General features: G+C 46.6%; 1 protein-coding gene across 2 annotated transcripts in view; it reads left to right on the top strand.

The window, feature by feature from the left end:
* The window catches only part of DSTYK (dual serine/threonine and tyrosine protein kinase), a 52,527-nt gene extending 34,855 nt beyond the window's left edge, over positions 1 to 17,672 (top strand). Inside the window, exons 4-13 of one of the 2 annotated variants that reach the window (XM_040985514.1) lie at positions 1,798 to 2,030; positions 3,432 to 3,515; positions 4,131 to 4,307; positions 6,196 to 6,325; positions 6,685 to 6,841; positions 7,275 to 7,407; positions 9,480 to 9,593; positions 11,099 to 11,213; positions 12,521 to 12,655; positions 13,663 to 17,672. In XM_040985514.1, the coding sequence (XP_040841448.1) occupies positions 1,798 to 2,030; positions 3,432 to 3,515; positions 4,131 to 4,307; positions 6,196 to 6,325; positions 6,685 to 6,841; positions 7,275 to 7,407; positions 9,480 to 9,593; positions 11,099 to 11,213; positions 12,521 to 12,655; positions 13,663 to 13,850 (1,466 nt within the window). In that variant the 3' untranslated portion in view covers positions 13,851 to 17,672. The remainder of the gene's footprint in view (positions 1 to 1,797; positions 2,031 to 3,431; positions 3,516 to 4,130; positions 4,308 to 6,195; positions 6,326 to 6,684; positions 6,842 to 7,274; positions 7,408 to 9,479; positions 9,594 to 11,098; positions 11,214 to 12,520; positions 12,656 to 13,662) is intronic. The other variant, XM_040985515.1, reaches the window with a different exon arrangement.
* The last annotated feature ends 2,094 nt before the right edge of the window (positions 17,673 to 19,766 follow it).

The following is a 19,766-nucleotide window of genomic DNA, read 5'->3' as shown; positions in this document are numbered from 1 at the left end:
CTAAGGAGTTAGGCCAGGCCAAAGCCAAGGGCCTGGAATTTTGTCTCATCTCCCACGTGTGTGACAGAGGACCAAGCACTTGAGCCATGACTGCTGCTTTCCCAAGTGCATTAGCAGGCAAAGTGTGCTGTGTCCATCATCACCTTAATGGTGTGTTTCTAGAAAAAAAATTCCTTGAATCAGGATAGTTAAATCAGGATATGTGATTTTTCTTTTGATTAGCTTAAAATTTTACCAGATATTGCCAAATTTCTTTTGAAGAAGTGGCACCAATTTCTGTTCACACCAATGGACATGAGAGTGTCATATCAGGAGCAAATCTTTTTGCAGATAATTTATCTTTTTTTTTTAACATTTATTTTATTTTTATTGGAAAGTCAGATATGCAGAGAGAAGGAGAGACAGAGAGAAAGATCTTCCATCCTATGAATCACTCCCCAAGTGTCTGCAATGGCTGGAGCTGCACTGATCCAAAGCCAGGAACCAGGAAGCTCTTCTGGGTCTTCCATGTGGGTGCAGGGTCTCAAGGCTTTGGGCCATCCTCCACTGCCTTCCCAGGCCACAAGCAGGGAGCTGGATGGAAAGTGGAGCTGCCAGGATTAGAAGGTGCCTATATGGAATCCCTTTGTGTGCAAGGCGAGGACTTTAGCTGCTAGGCTACTGCGCCAGGCCCAATTTGACTTGTCTTAAGCTCTTTTAGTCTCTGGCTTACAACAAAATAAATTTACTTAGTGTGGGAGAGGAGTAATGGGGAGGGTGGAAGGGGAAATCCCTAAGCCTACAGAACTGTATCATAAAAATTAAAAATTAAAAAAACAAAAACAAAACTAAAATATGTTCTAACTCTTACAAGTGGTGGCATAGTGGGAACAACAGTTGCATGGTACTTTTTAGTTGTTCAGTAATTGTTCAGAGTAAAATCTTAACTCTTGGATCTTTCTCAGTATTGTTCTAGGCAGTGTGATATTTTTCATAGATTACAGGCTTTGGAATTCATTAACTCTGGTTTCAAATGTTAGCTGTCTGACTTTCTAGCTATACTGTCTCCCTCCTGTTGTCTACTTTCCCCTTTATGCGGTTGTTTCCTGATTTATAAAAAATAACAAATAACCCCCCTGACAAAGTTATTGTACAGATGTAGTCAGATTACATATGTAAAATATTTATTGTAAATTGTCAAGGAATCTGCACTCAATAAACGTCATCCCTCTCCTTCTTTAATATGACATAAAAACTAACAAAATCAGCAGACTTCTTCTGGACATAGTCCCTGCTTCCCAGGATCGCATTGCCTTAAGTATGGGAGTGTTACCCTAATTATGCTGAGGGTCAGAACTCCCGTACCAGCCCTTTTTTTTTTTTTTAAAAAAAAAAGATTTATTTGTTTTTATTGGAAAGGCAGATATACAGAGAGAAGGAGAGACAGAGAGGAAGATCTTCCGTCCGATGAATCTCTCCCCAAGTAACCGTGATGGCTGGTGCTGAGCCAATCTGAAACCAGGAGCCAGGAATCTCCTCCAGGTCTTCCATATGGGTGCAGGGTCCCAAGGCTTTGGGCTGTCCTTGACTGCTTTCCCAGGCTACAAGCAGGGAGCTAGATGGGAAGTGGGGCTGCCAGGATAAGAACCAGCACCCGTATCGGATCCTGGTGCATTCAAGGCAAGGACTTTAGCTGCTAGGCCACCATGCCAAGCCCACCAGCCCTTCTTTTTATAGCCAGCATCATAGCAGTTCTTTGCCAGGCTTCTAGAGTTGCCCCTCCCAGCAGATAACTAACTCATTTCTCTGACCCCATAGATGTCATTATCCCTGCAAATGGAGAACCAGTGGGTACCAGAGAGATCAAATGCTGCATCCGACAGATCCAGGAACTCATCATCTCCCGGCTTAACCAAGCCGTGGCCAACAAGCTGATCAGCTCGGTGGATTACCTACGTGAGAGCTTCGTTGGGACCCTGGAGCGCTGTCTGCAGAGCCTGGAGAAGTCTCAGGATGTCTCTGTTCACATCACCAGTAATTATCTCAAACAGGTACACAAATGGCTGTCAGGAGGCCAGGCCCCAGGTGACACCACAGTCCACAGGAGTCCAAGTACAGCTGAGCAGAGAACACCCTTTGTTTTTAAAGGGGTTTTATTTTATTTATTTGAAAGGCTAGTGACAAAGAGAGAGGGAGAAACAGAGAAAGACATCTTCCATCTGCTGTTTCACACACCAAATTGCTGCAATGACTAAAGCTGACTATATCTCCCGCATGAATGTTGGGGTTTCAAGTATTTGGACTATCCTCCACTGCTTTCCTGGGCATATTAGCAGCGAGTCAGATTTTTTTTTTTTGCATCAAAGTAAGCTAATTTTTAATTTCATTTTCCTTAAACTTTTTAAAGCACTCTTTTCTATATTTTGAATCCATGTTTTTCATATGTGTATAATGCTTTAATAAGTATTTGTATATTTAAATATTTTTTCAATGCCATAATATGGAGTCATAAATACCATTTACATAGATGAAAACGAGAACAGAAAACTACTGAGAAATAAACACCTTTTTCCTTTTAAAGCTGTGATTTTTATAAACACATATATTAGTTTTATATTATATTATTTTCTGCAATTATCTATAGCCCAGGACACCATGATGTATTGGGTAGATATTTTCCTTCTGAAACTGTCATGAATTTTTAAACAATTCCAGCTTATTAGAAGGAAGCAAAACAATGGTGCATAGTACCACCCAGAAATATTCTGGAGGCACAGGTGGGGGCAAGGGAGCTGGGTTGATGTAAGGATCACAAGGAATTAAAAACTAGGTAAGAATATTTGTGTTGTGGCTCACGTCACTAACCGTAATTGGGATCATCCAGCAAATGCATGATTGTGGCAGATATCACCTTTAAGGAGCTGAGGTCAGATCTGAGAAGTCCCCCTACACAGAGGCCCATTCGTATCACTGCCCAGTCACTGACCCAGTGCCTGCAGGGAGCCTATTCCAGGTGCTGCCATAGGAGAGGCAGGGACCATAGCAGGGGAACCAGGACCCGAACTGGCACTGTGATATGGGATGCTGGCACTGCTAGTGATGGCCTAACTTACTGGCCCCAAAAGATTTCCCTTTTAATTATTTGCGAAGCCGGTTTGATTTTTATTTTTGTTTTGCTGTCACAGGACCAGTACCTGTGGGAGGTGCTGATAAGTTGTAATATCATAGTGCAATATAAATGTAGTGATATCACATCACATGAAGATGAAGTAAAAGGATCTAGATAATTACAACAGAGATGATCACCTTGAATTCACTCTGGGTGTGCAGTGAAAGATCAAAGTCGAACCCTTGAGACCAGAGCTGTGTTCTTGAAGTGAATATGATTGGTTGAGTTGTTTTAAATAACTGTTGTCCTCAGGCTGTCTTCCCTCATGTATATTTTCCTTCAGATCTTGAATGCCGCCTATCACGTGGAAGTCACATTTCACTCGGGGTCCTCTGTTACAAGGATGCTATGGGAGCAAATCAAGCAGGTAGGGATTACTCAGGGAAGCATCTTGTCAGCCCCTAGTTGGCTGCCACAAATCCTGGTGATGCCAGAAGTGAAGATTCTGGGATATTATGTCATTGTCAAGGGCCCATTTGTTCTGGTTTAACCAGCCTGGCAGAATTCTGGTGTATGCTCATTGTGAAATACGCAACAGTGTTGCCTTTAACTGTTAGGAGTGGTGGGTGCATGTAAGATTTTGTGGAGACACTTGCTTCCGTGTATTTCTTTTTCCCGATCTCAGTGTTCTCTCAGACAAGGCTTTGTTGTTGCCACAGGCCCTGAGTATGATTCCTGTCCTGGAATTAGATCTGCTTCATACGTAGAGTTACTTACCAGCTTCAGAAAGTGATTTGTCAGACGCTCACTGACACTAAATATAGGGTGTTGAGGGCCATGGGCCTGTAGACCCGGTCCCATAGTCCTTGATGCTTCCCCCTAGGCTGAGTTCTGATTTTGAGGTAGATACAACTGAGGGAACCTTGGACCTCACATGGCTCTTGTCTGAAGAGTTTGCTTCTAATGAGTAGGTAGCCCAGAAAAAGAAGGGTTGTTGCCTGTCTCCCATCCCTCAACCATCCCCTTGTCCTCACTGTGGCAGATCATCCAGCGTATCACATGGGTCAGCCCACCTGCCATCACACTGGAGTGGAAGAGGAAGGTGGCCCAGGAAGCCATCGAGAGCCTCAGTGCCTCCAAGCTGGCCAAGAGCATCTGCAGCCAATTCCGAACTCGGCTCAACAGTTCTCATGAGGCGTTTGCAGCGTCCTTGCGGCAGGTTGGTATGCAGGAAAGCTGGTATAGCTGGATCAGACAGAAAGGAGCCTCAGCCAGAGGAACAGCTTACATATATATATATATATATATATATGGCATGATGCCTCAGTGGCTAAATCCTCACCTTGTATATGCCAGGATCCCATATGAGCACTGGTTCATATCCCATCTGCTCCACTTCCCATCCAGCTCCCTGCTTGTGCCCGGGAAGGCAGTGGAGGACGGCCCAAAGCCTTGAGACCCTGCACCCATGTGGGAGACCTGGAGGAAGCTCTTGGTTCCTGGCTTCAGACTGGCGTAGCTCCAGCCATTGCAGCCATTTGGGGAGCTAGCCAGCAGACAGAAGATCTTTCTCTCTGTATTTTCTTCTCCCTGTAAATCTGCCTTTCCAATAAAAAAAAATAACTCTTTAAAATATATTTATTTGTTTGTTTGAAAGGCAGAATTACATATAGAGTGAAGGAAAGATGGAGAAAGCGAGATCTGTCTCCTGGTTCACTCCCTGAATGGCCACAATAGCCAAGGCTTGACCAGGCCAAACCTGGGAACCTGGAGCTTCTTCTGGGTTTCTCATGTGGGTGCAGGACCTGAGCACTTAGACCATTGTTTACAGCTTTTCCAGGCACATTAGCAGGAGCTAAATTAGAAAATGGAGCAACCAGGACTTGAACCAGCACCCATATGGGATGCTGGACTTGCAGGCAGCAACTTAACCTGCTATGTCATGATGGCTCCTTGACATACAGTTTTTTTTTTTTTCAAGATTTATTGATTTTTATTGGAAAGGCAGATTTACAGAGAGAAGCAGGGACAGAAAGATCTTCTGTCCCTTGGCTTACTCCCCAAGTGGTTGCAACAGCCAGAGCTGAAGCCAGGAGCCAAGGGCTTCCTCCAGGTCTCCTATGCAGGTACAGGGTCCCAAGGCTTTGGACCATCCTCCACTGCCCTCGCAGGCCACAAGCAGGCAGCTGGATGGGAAGTGGAGCAGTTGGGACACGAACTAGTGCCCATATGCAATCCTGGTGAGGACTAGCCACTAGGCCATCATGCCGGGCTGATGCCATATGCTTTTTAAAGATCTTTAGTATGTTTTCTTTTTATTCAGTTAGAGAATAATGTGGTGGGAAGTTTCATGAATGAGTTTTTCATGCAGATATTTTTAGCCCTAAAGAGAACGGAGGGAGCTCAGCTAATTTCTCCCTGCGTGAGAAAAGGAAATAAAGGAGTCTGAATTTTTTTTTTCAATTAATTTGTTTGAAAGGCAGAGAGACAGAGGGGCGGAATTAGAGACACAGAGAGATCTGCCATCCACTGGTTCATTCCTCAAACACCTGCAGTCCCTGAGGCTGGGCCAGTCCAAAGCCAGGAACCAGGAACTATATCCCACAGAAATGGCAGGGACCCATGTTGTTAAGTTACCACCTGCTGCCTCTCAGGCTGCACATTAGCAGTAAGCTGGTCAGAAACAGGCAGGACTGTATCCCAGATGCTCCAGTATGGGGTGGAGGTTATCTCTCTCTAAGATAACACCTTTCCAAGAAATAGGAATTTTACATTAGGTGATATGGCACTTTAGGAATGAATTACAGAAAGGAATGACTTTCCAACTCAGATAGCAATTTGTAATTATGAAATATCTGTTTATATGGAGTGAGTATGTGGGTGAATTTTTCTGTATGTGTATTACGTGTGTGTATAGCTGTAATTATTCCTCCAAGAGGGAAAAATAGATTTACTGACTATCTACTATGTGCTAAACATTTTACATACATATTCTTTAATTCTCATAATTATCCATCTATGATAGACATTATTAGTAATAATGAGTTAGGGACTTGAAAGTCAAGTGATTAGTTGTTTTTGTTTGTTTTTTTCTGTTTCCCTCCCAGCTGGAAGCTGGCCACTCTGGCCGCCTGGAGAAAACCGAGGACCTGTGGCTGAAGGTGCGCAAGGATCACGCCCCGCGCCTGGCCCGCCTCTCTTTGGAGAGCCGTTCTTTACAGGACGTCCTGCTCCATCGTGAGTTCTTGCTTTGCCCGAAGCAAATTGGAAGACGGTCCAGGGACCCTGAGATTCTTAGGTCTAGGCTTGGAAGATCCCAGTGTCTAAAGCTATGTCCCTGCAAAGCTGCTTAAGTACTCACTGATGTGTTTTGGAATTGCTATAATCTGTTTGGTCCTATTGTTTATATGGCTCCAATACCATGACCAGAGGTGGGTAAAATTAAGCCAGTTATGTAACTCTCCACTGGCTTACAGTGATACCAGAATATCTTCCCCAGGCATAATTGCGACTTCCTAGCCGATCAGTGTGCAAGAATGTTTCTGAGGGTTCCCAACAAGTTTCCCTGTCTCCCATCTTATCTCTGTGCCTTGCAGGTAAACCTAAACTGGGACAGGAACTGGGCCGGGGCCAGTATGGTGTGGTATACCTGTGTGACAACTGGGGAGGTCACTTCCCTTGTGCCCTCAAGTCCGTTGTCCCTCCAGATGAGAAGCACTGGAACGATCTGGCTCTGGAGTTTCACTACATGAGGTGGGTCTTGGTCTCATTTTTCTCTATGGAAAGTTCTGGAAAAGGTATTAGAAGCTTGCTGTACATTTTATACCACAAGTCACAGAATGCCGCTTCTCCCCATACCTACCTAGGTCACAGTGAATACTGTAGACTAGTGTTTCTGTGTCTGAAAGATTTTACAAAGATCTCTGCGTGCTCTCTGCCATCCTGATTGCTCAGGCTCCTCATCTGTGTGACTTATAGCTTCAGTCATTAAGGCTGGTCCATTTTTAGATTCTGTGACTCTTTGTCCTCAAGTGGAGAGGCCATTCTTGGATGTCCTGTCCGAATGTGGTGCCACTGCCACTGCACAGACTCACCAGGCCCCTGAGATTACTTCCTCCTACCTGCTGGCCTGTTGTGCAGAATTAGGGCCAAACCACTGCAGCCAAGACCTCTGTCCTTGCCACAGGTCTCTGCCAAAGCACGAGCGGTTAGTGGATCTGCACGGCTCTGTCATCGACTACAACTACGGTGGAGGCTCCAGCATTGCTGTGCTGCTCATCATGGAGCGGCTGCACCGGGACCTCTACACGGGGCTGAAGGTGAGGCAGGCAGGGTGGGGTGAGCAAAATCCAGGCAGCAACCAGAGCCATGCCTCTTCACCAGCCTGTCATTCTGTCTTGTGTGTTCAGAGCTCCTGGTTAGAGTAACCAGGTCTTAGTGCATTTAGCTCCAGAAATCTGAAAAATGTCTTAGAATCTAGGTTTACCCCAGTGCACATTGCAAATCCTGTCACCATTCCCTCAGCCTGTGGTGGTGGTGGTGGTGGTAAACACCCCGGCCCCTTGGAGGCACAAAAAAGCTTCCTTAGCTCTGATCATCTTTGTCATATTTGGCTTTCATGATCCTGGTAGAGAAAGGCAGTTTTGGTCATTTTATCAGAAAATATTCATGAATATTTTTAAAGAGTTTAGGGGGCCTGGCACGATAGTCTAATGGCTAAATCCTTGCCTTGCATCTGCCAGGATCCCACATGGGAACCAGTTCGTATCCTAGCTGCCCCACTTCCCATTCAGCTCCCTGCTGTGGCCTAGAAAAGCAGTAGAGGATGGCCCAAGGCTTTGGTACCCTGCATCCATGTGGCTCTTGGTTCCTGGCTTCAGATTGGCTCAATTCTAGCTGTTGCAGTCACTTGGGGAGTGAACCAGCAGACAGAAGATCTTTCTCTCTGTATCTCCTTCTGTCTGTAAATCTACCTTCCCAATAAAAAAATCTTATTTAAAAAGAATTTTTATTTGAAAAATTTACAGAGAGAGTTCTTTGATCTCTGGCTAATCCCCTAAAAGACTACAGTGGAGCAGGGCCAGTCCATACCCAGGAGCCAGGAGAAAGAAGCTTCCTCTGGGTCTCCCATGTGGGTGCAGGAACCCAAGGACTCAAGCTACGCTCCACTGCTTTTCCAGGTCATAGGCAGGGAGCTTCACTAGAAGTGGAGTAGTTGGGGAACAAACCAGTATCCATGTGGGATGCCTGCTACACCACCATGCCGATCTCCTATTTGCACAAGCCCTGGGTTAGGCACCATTAGGGTATATAAAAAATGATTATTGCTGGGAGATTTGGGGAGAACTGTTACTAGGGAATGGTTCACGAAGATGCAGAGTTTGTGCTTGACAGGTGTGCTTGGTACCCAGGTAGTAAAGACACTGGGCATATTGGAGCCAGCATCTGTGTGGGGAATGGTGGGAGGTGATGCACACAGAGATGGGTGGAACCCATCTCTCTGCAGTGGTAAACATTGCTGCAGAATTCATGCTTTGTTGTGGATAATGAGAAGCTGCACAGAACACACACGCCCCAAGTGAGGTGATTAGGCTCCTCTCAGGTGATCTTGATTCTTTATGAATCCTAATGTGCTACTGCATGACTTGGTTTGCATGAAGAGAAAATCCTGAGTTGGAAATGAAGCTTCCTTTGTGTGAAAAAACCCACCTCGGAGAAGAGGCGAGGCCTCTTTGCAGAGACCAGTGGGCCTGCCTCTCTGGGTGTGTCCCTGCCCATGGAGTCCTCTCATACAGAGAAGATAGACCATGTACCCAAGGGTCAAGAAGACTCTGAGGAAGAAGCCACTCTCTAGGTGGCTTCCTCCCTTCCTCTCCAAGGAATCCACTCAGCTCTGTGTGGTGCCTTTCCACACAGCCCCTAGGAGAGAGCATTTTCCAGAGCTCATGATACCCTGAACTAAAGAAACAGGAACAGCGTCACTCTCCAAATCCATAAAGAACCAAAGTTGGCCTAATTAGGCTTGTGAAGCAAGCGGGGCTGGGACAGCTCGAGTCAACTCAGAAGCTAGAAACAAGGCTTTGCTGCCATCCGGCTGAGCCTCTCCCATCACGGCTGAGGTTGTCCAGCTGCCTGACTAGCCTGCAAGGGATGTCAGTCACATGGCTCTGGCCTTGTCGCCATTATAGCTTGCTCCTCCCTGCTTTCCCTCTACCTCCCTTCCCTCACTGCTTTCCTCCTCCTTGCCAGTCCCCATTCACTTGTCTGCCTTTGTGTACCCCTGTGTTGTCAGCCTTTAGTTCCCCACCAAAGGAAGCCTCAGTCAGTCTGAGCCTGTTGGACTGGAGAAGTTGCTCTGTATATGGCAAATATGCTTTCTTGTTTCCCCAAGGCGGGGCTGACCCTAGAGCCACGGTTGCAGATAGCCCTGGATGTGGTGGAGGGAATCCGCTTCCTGCACAGCCAGGGACTGGTTCATCGTGACATCAAACTGAAAAATGTGCTGGTGAGTGGGAGCTATTTCCCTGTTCCCAGGCTGACTGGCCTTTTGGAGGGTACCTGTATTCACAAGAAAAGTCCAGAGGAAGAATAATGAACAACAGAGGGGATGGGGAGAGGAGACCTTGGCTTAAGGAGAGGGAGGTGTTTCAGTATAGACCTTGCCTTTTATTGCTTAAGGTCATTGTCCCATATATTATTTGAAAATTTTTAAAATTACAGAAAAGTTGAAAGAGTGATACAGTGAGTCTTACATACGCTTCTGCCACATTCATATCTCTCCCAGTATGCTCACTCCTACACTCTCCTGTGTATACTAGTGCGTGTGTACACACACACACCTTGCTTTTCTACCAAACTGTATGATTGTTGCAGAAAACAATTCATTTTGAAATACTTAAGTATGTATCTCCTAAGAAATACAATTCTTCTATACAATTAAAATGCCATTATCACACTTGAATTTCACACGGGTACAATGTTATTATTTAACATAAAATCTGTATTTGTCATTTCCCAATTATCTCAGTAGCATCTGGTTGTCCCTAAATACTGTTTGATCCAGAATCCAATCCAGGACTCAGATAATGCATTTTGTTGTCATGTTATCTTGCTTTAAGTTAAAAACTTTGTTGTTGTTGTTGAGAGAGGCAGTAAGGGACAGACAAGATAAGGCAGATAGGGAGCTCTAGTCCACTTGTTAGCACCTCACATACCTGCCACAAAGCCAAGAACCCAATCCAAGTCTCTCTATGGGGGGGTTCATGGTCATGAACTCACATACTTGAGCTGTCACTGCTGCTTCCCCGGGGACTCCAGGGTAGAATGCAAATATCCTAACCGCTAGGGTGAATGTCCACCCTGTGGTGTCATGTTTCTTTAGTGTCCTTTAATCTAGAACAGGTTTTCTTGCCTTTTTTGCTTTTATGACATTGACATTTGTTTGGGGGTGTCCAGGTCTTGCTACTGCTTAGGGTTTGATCAGAGTTGTAGGATGTAAGCTGAGCTGGATATCAGCACCTTGAAAGGTAAGGGTATTACACTAGCCGGTCATGTAAATTGTCAAGAACCTTTCGACATACTCCTCTTGAAAGTAAATGGAAGTGTTTGTGAGGTATTTCTGTCAACACTTCAGGGATACATTGACAGCAGTTTCAGGGAAGAGAAATAGCTCCCTCAAATGGCAGGCTGAGAACGAAGGCTGAGCAACAGCCAGATGAAACAGGTTGGTTCTCCTGGGCCTGGCAGTATTCACAGATTACATTTCTGAAGTTTTGTTCGTATTGTAGAAATGTTCCTATAATAAATTATGCTTAAAAAAGAGAAAGAAAAAGACCATCACTGCTGTCTGGTTCACCACAGTAGGAGAAGAAGGTGGCAAGGGATTCAGCTGGGACTGGGAGGTTGGAGGCCAGAGTTAGTAAGAATGACTTGCCTCTGAGCTAGAATATGCAGCCAAGTGCTGCATGAGGGATCGGAGGCAGCGTGACTCTCATCCTGCTTCGTTTGCAGCTGGATAAGCAGAACCGGGCCAAGATTACCGACCTAGGATTCTGCAAGCCAGAGGCCATGATGTCAGGCAGCATCGTGGGGACACCAATCCACATGGCCCCTGAGCTGTTCACAGGTGAGGTTGGAGGTGGGGAGTGGGTTTGGGTGCTGCTGCTTGAGCTAAGCAGCATCCACGACAGGCAGGTCTGGCCTGGGCCAGCAAGAAACCAGAACAGAGGCAGCCTGGGCACATGGGAAAAAGGGAAAAATGGGTGAGGGTCCCACGTGGGAGCCAGCATGTACTTGTGGGGTTCTTTGAGGGCAGTCAGCACCATCATTCCCATAATCAGCCAAGTATTCAACCAATTTAATTTTTAAAGATTTACTTATTTGAAAGGCAGAGTGACGGGGGAGAGACAGAGATAGGGAGCGATAAATAGGGAGGAAGAGGGAGATCTTTCATCTGTTCACTCATTCCCCAAATGGTTATAAGAGCCAGGTCTGAGCCATGTTGAAGCCATAAGCCAATAAATTCCTCCTGGTCTCCCACAGGCATTTCAGGGGCCCAAGCGCTTGGACTGTTCATTTGTTGCCCTCCCAAGAACATAGCAGGAAGCTGGATCAGAGGTTGAGCAGTGGGAATTGGCACCCCTGTGTGAGATGCCAGCATTATGAGCATAGGTTTAACGTGCTATACCACACCACTGGCTGCTGTAAAGCACTGAACTGAATAACTTATGTAGTAGGTGTCCTCTATAATTAAAGAATATAAAATTGATGTGGAGCTATATTAAGACAGATAAAATAATTCAAATGCAGCATAAAACAGTATGCAGGGGTGTCTCTCCCTCTCTCCTTCAAGAGGCACCCCACCTCCAGCTCTCTCTCGAAAGGTGCTTTCCCCTTCCCTCTTCTTTCCCCACTTACCTGGTCCTTTCACAAATAAACTTCTCTGTCTGCAACTGGCTTAAAACTAAACAAAATTGGGCCCGGCGGCGTGGCCTAGCGGCTAAAGTCCTCGCCTTGAACACACCGGGATCCCATATGGGCACCGGTTCTAATCCCACTGCTCCACTTCCCATCCAGCTCCCTGCTTGTGGCCTGGGAAAGCAGTCGAGGACGGCCCAAAGCTTTGGGACCCTGCACCTGTGTGGGATACCCGGAAAAGGTTCCTGGCTCCTGGCTTCAGATTGGCATAGCATTGGCCGTTGCGCTCACTTGGGGAGTGACTCATCGGACAGAAGATCTTCCTCTCTGTCTCTCCTCCTCTTTGTATATCTGACTTTCCAATAAAAATAAATCTTTAAAAAAAGAAAAAGTACCCGACTGTTGTAAAGGTGCCCTGCCTCCCAGACAGGGTTACAGGAGACAATGGATCACAGTGGTGATGCTGCTGTTCCCTTCCCCTCCCTGCTCACTGCCTTCCATCCCTTCTTGTTGTAGGGAAGTACGATAATTCTGTGGATGTCTACGCCTTTGGGATTCTTTTCTGGTATATCTGCTCAGGCTCTGTCAAGCTCCCAGAGGCGTTTGAGAGGTGTGCCAGCAAAGACCACCTGTGGAACAATGTACGGAAAGGTAAGAGCCAGCCACAAGCCCTGCTTTGTCCTGACCCCCAGTAAGGCCCTGGCACTGCAGCAGGGGCACTCACTCCATGTGCATGTCTAAGCCATCATGGAATCCATTGCAGTAATTTTGTTTATGGAACAGCAGACAGAGAGACAGTGCTTTATGTGTGTACTGCTCACCTACCTGCAACAGCTGTGGGGGCCATGCTAGCACCAGGAGCTGGGAACTCATTCCAGGTTTCCCATTTTGGGGGACAGGGGCCCAACCCCTGAGTCAACTGCTATCTCCCAGGGTGCTCAGTGGCATGAAACTGGATTCAGGGGCAGAGCTGGGACTCAAACTCTGGGTATGGGATAGAGGCCTCCCAAAATGGTATCCCCTTTTTTCTTTCTTTTTCTTCTTCTTTTTTTTTTTTTTTTTTGAAAGAATGACAAAGAAAGAAAGCAAACACAGTATTTCCTCAAATGTCAGTCACAGCTGGGCTAGGCCAAGCTGAAACCAAGCATCAGGAGGAACTCCATCCTGGTTTTCCACGAGGGTGGCAGGGGCCCAAGATGTACCAGCAAGAAGCTGGATCAGATGCAGAACAGCTGTGACTTGAACTGGCACTCTAATTCGGGACGCCAGTGTCCCAAGCTGTGTCTTAACCCTCTGCACCACAACACGGGCTCCCAAGTGATATTTTAACTGCTACAACCACTGTTCTGCCAAACACCTGCCTGGAAAAGACATTTAAATCAAATTGTTCCTTCAAGGTAAACGTTGAAGACATTGAACTAACTTAGAAAAGCTTTTTTTTTTCCCTCTAAAATTCTAAAATTTTCAACTTCCTATGCCCGGGAGTTCCAGGGCATGTTACTGTTGGATCTAACCTAGATGTTCATACCAGGAGCCAAAGCTCACTACACTGCTCAGCAGTGAAGTTCTAACCGCACAGTTGGGCCCTGGGCTGTCTGTGCCACCCTGGCTGGGCCCCCTCACTGACTCTGACCTTGTGTCCTTACTCCTCCCTCCAGGAGCCCGTCCAGAACGTCTCCCTATGTTTGATGAGGAGTGCTGGCAGTTGATGGAAGCCTGCTGGGACGGTGACCCCTCTAAGAGGCCGCTCCTGGGCATCGTCCAGCCCATGCTCCAGGGCATCATGGACCGACTCTGCAAGTCGAGTTGTGAGCAGCCAAACAGAGGACTAGATGATTCCACCTGAAAGCAAAGACCTTCCTTTTCATTATTTCCTTCCTTCCCCTCACCTTTAGGCCATGGGGAGAATTTGACATTAGTTTGTGAAGAGGAACTCCCAAGGAAATTGGCACTTGACTGGGCAGCCAGAGGCCTTCCCCAGCAGAGACAGTGAGGAGTTGGATGGCTGTTGGGGGCGTCGGCAGGTCCCCAGTGTCCCAAGTGATCCTGACATCAGAAGATTGTCTCAATGTGCAAAAGCTGAAGAATGGGACAGCTGGGCCTCCGGACCAAGAAGGAGGCAGAGGTTACCATTGCATACTCACCATGTCTGTTCAAGACCACGAGTGGAACTCTGCAGGGGCAAAAGTACTTAAAACTATCCTTGTCATGATTCCAGCTCAGCTAGGGCTAGTCAGATTCTGCCCAGTGGTCAGGAGTGCTAGATGGCTAGGCTGAGTCCAGCATTGTGGGGCCATGGGGCCCACCTTAGGGAGGCCTGGTTCCTGCTCTCGGGGGCCAGGGGTCCTGGCTGCAGTGGTCAGAGCAGGAAACACAGCTGTGTGCTCCTCCCAGTGCTGGTGTTTACATTTACAGGGCCTTCTGGGGGAGGGGTTCGCTATTAGATCACCTAGAGGCCACAAAAACACAAAGAAAAAAGAAAGTGTGTGCACATATATGTATAGAAATATAAGCTATGGGATTTGGAGTTACTGCTAACCTCAGAACAGAATCTGGTCTGTCAGCCGTTAGAACTCTCCCCACCCTGCACCTTGTGATCCCTGGATGGGAAAGCTTCAGGTAACATGGTACCTGGGAGTGAGCGAGCAGGTCTGGCACTTTGTACAGTGTATAGAGGAGACTCGAGAAGCAGTATGAGCTGCGGTACATGGCCTGCATACAAACCCACGGGAGGTGCACCAGCTGGCTTTGACAACTAATCGGAAACTTTTTTGTCTAACAAACTGACATTTTTAAACCATGTTCGATAGGCATTCTAACCAAGGTTCCTTCTGCAAGTTGTCCCTTCATACCTTCTTATAATGATAATCTGTGAGTGGAAGCAAGTTCAGTGGAGGAGTGCTTCTCTGCTGCCACCTGTCAGCATCGAGAAACCCTCCCTTCCAGGTGGGAGCTGGGGGTGTGACTAGAGAGAGTCTCCTGCAACTTGGGTGGGTGGGAAGACCTGGCTCCAGGCAGAAGCAGGGCACAGTCCTGGAAAACTGTGCCCTGGCCTTGGGGCCTGCTCCCCAGGTGTGTGCAGTGAGTGGCTCCCCTTGCTGCAGGGGTTCCCTAAGTGACTAGGACAGAATGGCCATCCATCCCTGACACACTAACAGTGTAAATGGAGCCTGTAAAGCAATTTTATATGACGTTTAAAGTTCAGTTTTAATTCTTTACTCTCTTGGGCTCTGATTATGACATGTCTTGCAGCCCCCATAGCAAGCCCATGGAGTGCTAACATTATTTTCTTTGCAAACAATGAAGTGACTGGCCAGGTGCCTTTGGGTTCTATAGCTCCTGTCTTAGAATTCTTATTACGGCTTTATCTTAGCTTCAAGTCACCCTGTTCTCTTCTGCATTAACTCCTTGCCCTCCTGGGGTCTGGGGTAGGTCTTCCAGGAATCCAGAAAGATGTCAGGTTAAGAAAGGAGAGGTGAGTAGTCTCTGCTTGCCAAAATCTCATTTTAGGTCTCTTTCATATGACATTTCACAAGAAGGCTTACATGGTTGGCTTTTCCCAGACTCTGCAACTCTCACTGCAATGAGGTATTTTTACTTCCCAGAGAGAGGACCACCTGAAGTCTTAGCTCACACCCCATCTATACTAGGAAGGATCCATCTTTTCCCACCCAGGTCCTTTTCCAGTCTCTGCCTTGCCTCCATGTGCTGGTAGAGGCTGGTTTTTCTGGCCCAGGCCCTGTAGTTTAGGCTCCATGGCAGGTGGGTCTGATGCTGAATGAACAGTTGTTTTACTATTACTGTTCATTTTCAAAAGTATTCTGAGAAAAGGTGCGAAGTATTCCATAGTCTCAAGGCCAGCCCAGGTCCACATACGGATTCCTGGGGGTGTTATTTAAGTACTCAGCAGGCTGAGTAGAAGCGCAGAAGTGTATGACATGTGTATACTTTACTTTTATTTTATAACATTGTCAGTTAATTAATGGACTCTTCATTCCTTAGCACCCATTGTTATCAAAATGATGGGATGCCATGAAATGTACTGTATAGAAGATGACTTAGGGAGGCACTAGTTATTCAGAAGTCTGGTAGCACTTGAGCAGAAGGCTCAGCATGGCCCATATCCTGAAGAGTTTACCTCCAGCTTTGGACACTGGTGCTCCTGCATGAGGCAGGAAGAAAGCAGCGCAGCATGAAAGAACACCCCTTGCTGTGTTCTGTTCTTCAAATTGACTTAAGGAAGTCAGTTTAGCCCCAGCCCAGGAACAATCACCTGGTGAACAGTCGTGACCTCGTGACCTTGAAGTCTGGCCACTCAGAACCTTAGCTTCAGAACAGAGAGAGGCCTGCTTGCAAACCAGCAATGGGAAGGCACCTGGATGGGGTGGGGCTTTGCAGTGCCCCCCCCCCCCTCCGTGCCCAGAAAGCCAGCGGTAGGGTCAGTCGTGGGGTTATGGACTGCTCGCTGGGAGGTCGGGGTTCCAAGGGCACACGCTGCCCTCCTTCTTCACTCTCTTCAGAGAGGGGCTCCCTAACTGGCAGGCCTTTCACTTCCGGGGAGAAGGACTACTCATTGTTCCCAGACCAAAGAGAGTCTCTTTTGACTGCGTCAGCTTTAAGGGGATGAAGCCAAGGCAGCAGGCAGCAGCTGCCTGTGACTTGGAACACTAAGGAAACAGGGAAGAAAGAACCCATTTCCACTGCACACTGAGTGGGAGGAGGAACTCGAAGCCAAAGAGGGCTTGGAAAACATTTTTTCCTGATGGGAAATGTAACTCAGGGTGGCAGGGCTGTGAAGCAACAACTGCACTGAATGACGCTTTAGCTTTCAGAATCTCATGTCCTCCTGTGAAGCCCAGCAGGACTGGTGATGACCATGATGACCACAGAGCTCTGGGGAGGGAGGGCCCCCACTGGCCAATCCAGAAATCTCCCGGGTCCCTCCAGCACCAGAGCAGGATTAGCCGCCCTGGAAGAGTCACTGCCCAAAGAATATTTGTTTTTGCATTTTCGAAGCTTGCTTTTTGGATTAGCTGGATCAAATAACCAACTTTTTTTTTAAGAGGGGGTTATCCTAAGTTTGGGAATGAGATAAGGTGGAACTAGTGCACTGTCAGCATGGATAAGCGCAGGATGGTTTTGAGACACTTGGTTTGCAAGCCCCTGGAGGCTTCCCCTAGCACTGCTGTTCTCCAGCAGGTTTTCTTTTGCACCCCACTGCCTTGTTAGCATCCAGTCCAGGGGAGTGGCCACTGTTACTGTGTGGAAACACAGCAACGGAGAGGCCATCTTGCCCCAAGTTGGACTGGACAGCTTACTGTCTTTTGTCTTCATGTAATGGTTTTTATTTGTTTTAAAGCACTAATGTTTATTACAGTGTTAAATAAAATTGTAACATACTAAATGTGTAGAATAAAAGTGCAATAACAGAAGAAAATTACCTGGCAGGAACTTGGGGCTTTTTACTTTTCCCCCTTCTTGAGCTACCTGGTTCTATTACAGCAGGACCACGTCAATCCTGAGAGACACAACTGTGGGTTAAATCTTTGGTTAATATAATTTTGGAACGACTGGGTTTAGTTTTATAGAATATTCTATCTACTTCCTAGGATGCATAAATACCAGATGTGCTGTATATAATAAAGATCACATTAACATCTTAGGTTTACTTCTGTTTGGTTTTGGGTCTCTTTTATGTCACCATCCATGAAACAGGACCCGCTCATCCTTCCCATTCTGAGACAGTGGTTTGATGTCTTTCAGTGACCTCAGGAGAAACTGACGAAACCTGTTGTCCCTCTGTTGGGAACCTTCTCTGGCCCTGACATCGCTCCTAGCCTTTGAGAGACACTGCTAGAAAAGCACAAGGGAAAGGAAGTCAAGATGACCTAGAAGAAGGGGCAAATCAGACTGGGAGAGCAGGCTTGTTTTCAGAGCTTGCGGGTAATGCCCTCTTCCCAGCTTCCTTTTGGCACGAACTTGCAGCATTCTGGGCTCCTACATGGGCCTACACCATGAAGGAATCTGGGGACGTAATCTACACCAATCCATCTGCTTTTAAACAATTTGGAATCTTCTATCTAGGCTCATCCCACCTGCTCAGACTGGCTTGCTCAGCAGTACCTATCTGGTGCCATCACAGGCCGCTAGGACTGCAGCACCATCTGTGGTGATGAGGGAAGGTCCGTGTGCAGCGTACCTCTTCTGCCACATGTGTGTTCGTTTTGCTCTGTTACTGGTTACCTGATCACGGGGAGCTTCCTGCACCTGCCACACCACGTTGGCCAGGAGGCAGCAGCACATCTTACCTGTGTTTGTGCGGCTTAAGGGAAAGCTCTATCTCAACTCGGTGATTCTCAACCTACTCCTATGTAGCAGTCGTTAGGTAAAAAAGGTGCTTGTCAACTGCTCTAACCCTAGGCACCTGTCAACAGTGAAAACAGGTCCCATCTTGTGTGTATATGCACTTAGTTTTCCTGATATTCACCTCTTCCCCACCACAATTTGAGAAAAATAGCCCAGGCTTAGACTTTTAGACTGAGCATGGTTTTTCAAAAACACACCCCTGCAAATTCTGGAACCTGGAGCTTTTTCTAGGTCTCCCACATGAATGCAGGGGCCCAAGGGTTTTATCCCCTACTGCTTCCCTAGGCCATAGCCAGGGACATGAACTGGTGCCCATATGGGATGATGTGACACAGGCAGAGGCTTAGCCCTCCTATATCATGGCACCAACCCCCACATTTTGAGATTTGATGGTTGCTTATAGCCCTTTTCTATACTCTGGAGAAACTTCCCACTGGTTGAATTCTTTATTCAGTGAGGAGTTAAGCCTGTGATTATGAAGTAAATTGAAAGTATGCCATTGTAAAAATTAGAAGAAAAAAGAGTGAATTTGAGGGAGGATATTAAGGAAAGTATCATTATGCTCTGAGAACTGTATTTATTAAAGACATGAAATTGGTTCCCTCTATGTAAATGAAAAAGCAACAGATTAATAGGGTGGGTATTGTGGCATCATTATCCCATATCTGACGATACAGTTCAAGTCCCATCTGCTTCACTTCTGATCCAGCTTCCTGCTAATGTGCCTTGGAAAGCAGAAGATGGCCACCCTTGTCAGAGACCTGGATGGAGTTCTGGACTCCTGGCTTCAGCCTGGCCCAGTTTTAGCTGTCATAGCCATTTGGGATTAGTGGATGAAAAATATCTCTATCTCTTCTTCACTAACTCAAATAAATACACCTTTCAAATAAATACACCTTTAAAAATATACAACTCAAAGTGTATGTGTATTTAAAAAAAGATTAATTGAAAGGCAGATTTACAGAGATCTTCCAAACCCCAGCAGGTGCCCTTATTCATTATAACGTCCCACATTTGAAAAAAAGCCATTTCAATATGATGCAGTCTGTTGGCCAGAAATCAATCCAGGTCTCCCAAATGGCTGCTAGGGACCTAACCAACCTGCTGCTGCCCAACACCTGCCCATGCCCCACCACCTGCAGCTTCCCAGCATCTGCATTGGGCAGAAAGCTAGAATCTGGAGCTGAGCCAGAAATTGAGCTCAGGCATTCTTAGTTGGAATGAGGGCATCTTAACTGCCAGGCTAAATGCCTGCCCAACAAAGTGTTCTTTTACAATTGCTTGATCATCAACTCTCTGCTCTTTTTAAGTAACAGACTTCTCTAACCTGTTTTGCTACCTTATAAGGTAAGTGATAGCATCCTTACTGGTTCCCCATCTGAAATGAATTACTTTC

This window comes from Ochotona curzoniae, unplaced genomic scaffold (genome assembly GCF_017591425.1).
Source record: "Ochotona curzoniae isolate NIBS_2020 unplaced genomic scaffold, NIBS_Ocur_1.0 contig_430, whole genome shotgun sequence".
NCBI classification, from domain to species: domain Eukaryota; kingdom Metazoa; phylum Chordata; class Mammalia; order Lagomorpha; family Ochotonidae; genus Ochotona; species Ochotona curzoniae.
This window is presented reverse-complemented; position numbering and strand designations above follow the sequence as displayed.